At 43.7% G+C, this 8,317-nt stretch overlaps 1 protein-coding gene across 1 annotated transcript; it reads right to left on the bottom strand.

Annotated features, from left to right (window-relative positions):
- Positions 1-438: 438 nt before the first annotated feature.
- On the bottom strand, positions 439-7,926 carry SLC30A1 (solute carrier family 30 member 1). Its single transcript, XM_019976598.2, has 2 exons — positions 6,709-7,926; positions 439-5,135 (listed from the first exon to the last, which is right to left on the bottom strand). Exons 1-2 carry the CDS (start codon positions 7,322-7,324, stop codon positions 4,231-4,233), a joined length of 1,521 nt encoding a protein of 506 aa, XP_019832157.1. The 5' UTR covers positions 7,325-7,926; the 3' UTR covers positions 439-4,230.
- Between the last annotated feature and the right edge of the window lie 391 nt (positions 7,927-8,317).

The raw sequence follows: 8,317 nt of genomic DNA, 5'->3' as shown, positions 1-8,317 counted from the left end.
GGGGCTCAGACGGTAAAGAATCCGCCTGCAAGGTGGGAGACCCAGGTTCGATCTTGGGTCAGGAAGATCCCCTGGAGAAAATGCTAACCCACTCCAGTATTCTTGCCTGGAGAATTCCAGGGACAGAGGAGCCTGGCGGGCTGCAGTCCACAGGGCCGCAAAGAGTCTGACATAACTGAGTGACTCTCACACACACACACTTTTAGTCTCCTCTTATCCATGAAGGACACATTGCAAGTCCCCCAGTGGTTGCCTGAAATCGTAGATAGTATGATACTGGTTCAATCCCTGGTCTGGGAAGATCCCCCATTTTCCAGAGCGAGTAAGCCTGTGCGCCACAACTGCTGAGTGAGGCCATATGCACAAAACAATGAAGTAGATATTAAAATTAGTTTATTTTTCTACTTAACTCTTAATAAATGAGAAGAAACACAGTAGTCTGTCTCATAAAGAACATTTATAATACATAACAATCCATAAAGCCTCATGGTGAGGTAGGAACAGCTTTGGAAAACAACGCACAGTCAGAAACATACAAAAAGTTAGGTAAAATGTTGCAGCACTAAAGACGTTTTATCTGCATCTGCATTTCATGAGATGATAATTGCATTTAACTGTGCCACACCTGGCCCAGAGGACACCCTGTGGCAGACACAAAACAACACAACACAGAGGTTTCATAAAGAATCACAGATACACTGATACGCTTCATTGTGCTGTTTCAAGGCAGAACCATAACATGGCAACTTGTGTCTTTTTATATATAACCACATATTAATCGTATGTTACATTCCCTTCAGTATCTTTTTGCCAAAGACACTGAACCATAAAGTTTTTGGTTTAAAAGTCTTAATTGAATGACATACAAAAGGCTCCTGTGCCAGTGAAAATGACTGCTAAGTATTTCAGAACTTGTTAGTAAAACTAAATAGCATTGCCACATGATAGCGGTAGAGTTACATCAAAATAGTGCTATTATAATTCCCGTTTCAGATGGTCAAACACTGTATGACAGTTTCAATTTAAAAAACAACAAACCCTCCACCTTCCCAAGTTTTAACACTGTTTTATGACTTAACTGAAACTCTATTAAAATAAATAGTTCTATATTGTAGGATTCTTCTCCATATTTGTGTATGTGTGAACATCCTAAGACAGCAGGTAAATGACATTACATCAAATGATATTTGTTTATAAACAGTAAAAATCTACAACTCAATACCAGTTAGCCTACTAAATACTTCACATTAGGTTCCATAGGCCTTTTCCTTCAGAACTTTCAAAAATTCAAAATTAACTGAGGATGTTAACAAGGTACAAACATTAATAGTCATCTACTTGTGATTTTCCAAGGTGCTCTTGATGCAAATTCTTCCTGGTCAAATTACATACCTTAGTTACCCAAACATACTACTTTCTAAAATGTTAAAATACACACAGCAAAGTTTCTGAGTTTTTTACTTTTCCTTTAGGTTTTAGTTCATACTTTATACAGGGCAGATGCTCTCTGGAAAAAAAAATTTTATTAAACAATCATATAACTAAAAGGTGACAATGGAGAATTAAATCTCTCTCATCACTAAGGCGGAATTTAGGTTGGAAAAAACTGTCTGGGTTGGTTTTAATTCAGGCACATGCAGCACCTCCATCTTACTAAATTGAGACGATAGACACATTTCTAAACACATATTCTAAATACACTGATCTTGCTCAAATATAAAAGAGCCAGCAGGAGAGATGCACCTCCTAAAACTGATGCAGTGTTATAAAACAGCATTTAAATATTGGGTTTAAGTCTCCTAATAATTAATGGAATTTCCCTCATTTTCTTCCAGGAAAGAATAAACTATTTTGGAAAAGACACTTAAATCCCACAATATTTAAATATAAAAGCATTTTAAAAAGATAATGCTAATATAGCTAAAAATGGGTTAGAAAGTGCATTGTAAAGAAATAAATAATTCTCTGCTAAAACTGAAAAGGTGGGTCAGTGCCCACTGATTTTGCTATTATGGCAGAAATCCTTTGAAAAAGAGAATCCTATGGTACCACTTTGTTACTTATGAGCTACTTAAAATTATGAAGTGAAATAACTAAAATCTAAAGGCTGTTACTTTCAAAGCACTTTGAAAAAAAAAGTAGCCCTTGTCCCATGCTTATACACCATTAAAAAAAAAATTCTTTCAGTTGATGTCGTATGCCTTATGCAACCTTTAATAGACCCAATAGAGCATTGTAAAGAAAACCTCATTGAATGTAATATATATTACCAGTTATCCTTTTATATCACTACTGAAATATTTCTATAACATAAATTGTTTTGAGATCTTCAAAAAATGGTAAATCAGGAATGTACATGATATAATTTGAAGCTTTCTCTTGTTCACTCATATGAAATTCCAATTTCATGTTTTAAAAAAATGTTTGCAAAATTCCAAGTAACTACCAGTTTAGGAATTGAAATATACAATATCAGAAGAGTATTAAATGATAAAGATGTATTGCAAATTGGCAGGTTATGGTTTTGGCCCATTATAGTAAATATGAACTTACAAACTGTGTTCCTAAAATTACCTCATTCTCAATGGAAAAATCGGGTGTTCTTAAACAGGCCCATTGCCAGCAACAGGCTTATACTAGGAAAAAATCACATCGTCTACCATAAAAGATCATCCCTTTAAAAAGTTAACTGTCAAATGCCAACGTTTTCATCTTAAGACCCACTAAACAATGAATTATTTCAAATCCCAAAAGGTAGCCATCCCCAAAGTAGTCAGCTATAAAAGGTACTAAAGTAGTCAGGATACCTCGTTTCTAGAAAAATAGAGCTATACATGATAACTGATATTAATATTCATCCTTTTGAGGACAAAAATCTAGTTTCTTCACAAAGCATAATCCCTCTATCAGAAAAATATAACTTAAATACCCTTAAATAATATTTGTGTATGGATTTGAAATCCATACAAACAATGAAATAGCCAATAACAGTTTCCTGTATAGATATTACGACATCTTGCAAAATAAGCCACTATTGGAAGGTCTGAGCAATGTCAAGACAGAATGACATATAGAATCTCAATTATTAATTTTGTCTTAACAAATTTTGCTTTTTGACAGTTTAATATCCAAACTGCATTAACCTTCAGATTTTTCTCTCAAGTCAATGGCTCTTGGCAAAGCACAAGCATTGCTGGTTGGGCTCAAAAAGCTGTTTGAATCCATTCATAATTGGTCACTGTGAAATGACTCTGAAGTTATTTTTAAAACTCACAATTTAAAAGATTAGATTAATAAGCTTTCATTTAACATGTAATTATTAAACAGTCCTAAAAATATTTATTGTATATTTTATGAGTAAACTTTCAACTCTGTTTCTAATGCCAATCTTTCAAAGGAAGTAATGCTGGTGAACATATTCATCTTTTAGACTACCTTTGTTTTTTTTTTAAAAAAAAAGTTAAAATTCTCAGAATAATTTAGATATGTAGTCTGATTATTAACTTACAAGAATCTAAATACTTAAATTTGGTAAAACTTCCTTCCCTGCTCTTACTGTCCATTTGCCCTATTATAGGTATACTAGTTCAATTTAATTATCTATTTATTAGAATAATACTCAGCAACATAGGATACAGAGTAGTAACTGATCTTCAGTATCATAAAACCCCATGTGAAGAAAAAAAAGAACTTTTCCTAATAATATTCATGAGTCATTCTTAAAATATGCTGCCATTATGCTATGTAATGATCTCAAAGGGCAAGTAAATATTACATAAAACGTCAAAGGAAACAGACCTGTTGATTTTTAGAGTTCTAGCAATTATAATTCTAACAAACAAAATATAACACTGGGGGAAAAGAAAAGCAGAGAAATTCCAGTAACAATTTAAATTTATTTATCCCCCTAATTAGTTTTTTACCATTGAAAAACTGGAAATCAAATAGCATTATGTTATATAAGGTTTATACTTAAACAAAAATGTAACATAGTGTTAAAACTGGCTTTCCAAAACTGTTACAGCATAGCTGTACTCTGCACTAATAGTCACAAAGTTGTAATATAGAACTCTGTTAAGCAGTCCCATTATGTTCTTACAAAAATAGAATTAAACTGTGTGACCAGACAAGGACTTCAATTACACTACTTGGCAAACATAGAATTTCAATAGAGTCTTTTTTCCTCTTGCAGTTTAAAGCAAAAGTCAAACATCACATCTTTTTCAAGACTCACAAAGATGATTCGGGTTGTTTGTTTGGCATTTTTTTAATCTCTATCACAACAGCAGGGATGTTTTCAACTTTAGTCCTCTTGGGCTGCTTCTCTAGATTGTCACTAAGTTCTAAACAGGAAATGCTAACTGACGGGGCCTTTTCTGCATCCTTTCCAGACTGGGCTTGTGGCCGTGTCCCACAGCATTGCTTCAAAGCACACTGAGTTCTGCAGGCAAGTTCACACGGGACTACACTTGACTTAGAGCCTACACTAGCAAATTCAGGCTGAATGGTGGTAGCGTGAATTCCGTGATTATGGAAAACGTCTTTAATGATCTTAGCCACCTGCATGTATGATGCCGGGTCTTCACATTTTATGTGAGCAGTGGCAATGATTCTGCTTCCAGCAAGTTGCCAAACATGTAATTCATGAACTTCCTCAACTCCTTCAACATTTCGAAGTTCTTTTATCAAATTTTTGATATCAATTTGTTTAGGAACAGTTTGGAGAAGAATAAGAGCAGACTCCTTAAGCAATGGATAAGTTGTGTAAAGAAGTATACAAACCATTACAACACAAAGAGTTGGATCTAAATACAGTACCCAGCAAGGACCAGCCTCTTGAACTGTTGCCTGAGTACTATTAACTAATTCTACAAATGCTTTGCAGGGGTCAGGTATACAGGGGTTCACACAAATCTCCCCTTCAGGACAACCTTTCCAATTAAAGTAAAAGACTAAGGCATTTACTACCACAATCACTGAACCCAAAGCATCTCCAAAGACATGCAGAAAAACTCCACGCATGTTAAGTTGTCCAGTCTTATCTTCATCCTCTTCCAATTCCACCTCTTCAGGTTCTCTGATAAGATTCCCATTCACTTGTACTTCCATTGCATCATTTCTGGACTTTTCTGGATCTACAAAGAAATAAAAACTCTGTATCAAACACATCTAAAGTGTTTATATAAACATTCTTGCCTAATTCCATTTAAGAGATGGAGGTGAAAATTTTTCATAAAACATACCCTGGGAACATTCTATACTTGGCATATATCAAAAACAACAAAACTGAATGCCATCACCCCAAATCATACGCAACTATGGATAACTCTTAATACACATGGCTGACCTGACACAGAGCTCTAGTCACTTTGCATCATTCAAGTGTTAAGGTTAACTTTTAGACTTTTGTCACTTATAAATGATAAGAGTCCCTTGATGGAAGGGGTTTAGAAACTGACAAATCAACCATATAAGCCTATCAACAATCACACGGAGACTTCAGGAAAAGTTGGAACTAAATGATCACTATCTACCCTACTAGCTCCTTTAAAGGAATTATACACACCAGAACAGCTTAATATTCTTTGGAATAACTCCTTGCAGAGTATAGTGAGAGGAAATTCAATTGTTTATTAAACATTTTCAATATACAACGTCAATTTCATTAACATGATATCCTGAATCCTAGAAAGAGGAAAATTGTCTATGTAGTGCCATGCATGTGTGGTTTCACACAAATAGGTAAACAGAAATTGATATTTCCATATAAATGGAAAACAGTGGGAGGAAATACACCAACCTATTAAAAATATCACTGAGATGGGTTAGTAGGGCATTAGGATGATTCCTTTTCCCATCTCCTCTTTCAACACCTATTTCCCCAATTTCCTTCCAAGAGCACTTAATGTTTAGAATGAAAACTACACATTAAAAATATAAGATGAATAAATTATCATCACTTTTACCTTAGTACAAAAACGACAAATCCTAAGTGAAATGTTAAAACATGCCCCCCGCAAAAAAACAAAAAACATGCCCAGACAGGTCCTAAGTCTAGGATTTTCAGGATTGGGTTTAGACTTTAGAAAATTCACCGACACATGCATTGCTGTTCATAACAGAAACCTTTAACCAAGATTTTGAGTTCAGGAAAGTCAATCACTAAGATCGCTCTGAATACATTAAGAAACTTGTTTGAAGGGCAAAAGTACTACTTGGGCAGAGCAAGCTTCCAAACATCCAACAACTAAGGACCAACTGGAGATTCTCTCCGGTTTTCCAAGAGGGCGAAGAAATTTAATTAGGAAGCACTGCTGATCCTGCAAACGCCAAAATCAGACAGTCTCTTGGAACGACAGCCCGTAAGACTGCCAAGTGCAGCTGTGGACCGCAGCGGGCTGAGGGTCACCTCCTGACCTTTTGCCCGCTCTCACCACCACAGTGCCATCTACACCCCCAAACGGGGGGCGGAGGACGCACTTCCCCGGCTCCTGACACCGGCTGACAGCGCGGGGCTAGGGTCGTCTGTTTCGGCGGCTTCCCCGCAGGTGCGGGTGCGGGAGCCGGCCCGGGAAGGAGCGGCCCCGAGGCGGCGCGGCGCGGTCCGCTCGGGCGCCAGGGGGCGTGCGGGCCACCCCGCCCGGGGCCATCCCGGGGTCTGGGCTCCCCAGGGCCAACCACCTGCGGCGGCGGCTTTTCTCTCCTCACCTGTCTGGTCCAATTTCAGCCCGTTGGAGTTGCTGCTGTTGGCCACCAGGATGTTGGTCTCCTCCTGGTCGGGACCCTGCTCGCCCGGGGTCACGGCGTTGTCGCTACCCCCGGCGCGGCTGCTCTTGCTGCGGGCCCCCTTGGGGAGGCCGTGGCTGTGCCCCCCGTGCGAGTGGCTGTGGCTGGAGTCGTCGCCGAAGCCGCTGTGGTGGTGAAAGAGACAGAGCCCCAGCACGTTGACCACCAGCCCCGCCACGCCGACCCCGAAGACCACCAGTGGCTGCTGCATCTCGTGCGGCTCGATGAAGCGCTCGATGGCCTCCAGCAGGATGGCGAAGCAGAGGCCGGTCAGGAAGATGGCGTTCACCAGAGCCCCCATCACCTCGGCCCGGATCCAACCGAAGGTGTTCTTCTGGGTGGCGTGGGTCCGCCGGGCGAAGCGCTCGGCCACCAGCGCCACCACCAGCGCCAGCACGTCCGACAGCATGTGGAAGGAGTCGGAGAGCATCGCCAGGGACGTGGTCACCCGGCTCACCACCACCTCCAAGACCATGAACATGAAGGTCAGTAACAGCATGCAGAGCAGCCGGCCCCGGTTTCGACCCCAGCACCCCATGGCTGCGGCTGAGAAGCCCGCGCGAGCGCGGCCCGGACACTCCTGAGGCGGCGGCGAGGCGCCGAGGAGCCGGCGACGGAGGGAGGGAGGGCGAGCGGCGCGGGGCTCGGGAGTCTGCCGCGGGGCCTCGGTGACCGGACAGGGGCGGGCGAGCCCGGGGTCTAGCCGCCGAGCCCACGCGCCTGCGGGCGTCCCCGGCCGGCCGGCGGCGCGCAGCTCCTTCTTAGGCGTCCGTCCTCGGAGCCGGCGCCGAGGCCCGGCTCAGCCCCAGCAGCCCCCACACCCCCACAGCGGGGCGGCGGCGGAGGCGGCAGGGAGCTGGGGCTCCCGAAGCCCGCCGACAGAGAGCCGGAGCAGGAGCGAGCAGGCGGGCGGCGGGGGCGGGCGACCGGCAGCTCAGCGCTGAGGAGGCTCCAAGCATCTGCGGGTTCTCCGCGCAGGTCTTCCCCTCCGGCGGTCTTCCTCCGGTGTGGCCCGGACCGAGGAGGCGACGCCTGAAGAGCTAAAGAGGCGGCGGCCACGGCTGCTGCACTCGGCCCGGTGTCGGGCGCCTTCTTCGCCACCCGCCGCCCCCCCGCCTTTGCAGACGGTTTACAAAAAAACTTTGCTTTGCACTCGGAACCCCCGTTTTCACACGGACCCGAGCGTGACAAGGCCTCGCCGCCCCGCCCACCAGGCCCGGCACGTCTTCCCATTGGCCAGGACCCCCTCACGACAGCCGCCGCGTCCCGCCCACCCGCGCTCGCTATTGGGCAGAGGCTCAGAGGGGCGGGGAGGAGGCGGTATCGCGGCTTCAACAGATGGGGGCGGGGCCTTTCCCTTCAGGAGCCGGGCGTGGGCCGGGGGCCGCGGCCGGGTGCAGCGACGGGCGTCGTGGGGGAGGGTAGGGGGCGCGGGCCGCGTGCAGCAGGAGGGGGAGGGGCAGGGCGAGGCAGGCGGGGTCCCCTCGGCGTGGCGGGCCTCTTGCCCGGGCGCTGCGGGTCCTAGCAGCCC

This window comes from Bos indicus, chromosome 16, assembly GCF_029378745.1.
Source record: "Bos indicus isolate NIAB-ARS_2022 breed Sahiwal x Tharparkar chromosome 16, NIAB-ARS_B.indTharparkar_mat_pri_1.0, whole genome shotgun sequence".
NCBI lineage: Eukaryota > Metazoa > Chordata > Mammalia > Artiodactyla > Bovidae > Bos > Bos indicus.
Note: the sequence above shows the minus strand (reverse complement) of the source record. Positions and strands in the feature narration are given on the sequence as shown.

Coding starts and splice junctions, on each gene's coding strand:
- SLC30A1 (XM_019976598.2), bottom strand. CDS start 7,324: ATGGGGTGCTGGGGTCGAAACCGGGGCCGGCTGCTCTGCATGCTGTTA. Junction 5,136..6,708: donor GCTGAAATTGGACCAGACAG/GTGAGGAGAGAA, acceptor ATTTCTTTGTAG/ATCCAGAAAAGTCCAGAAAT.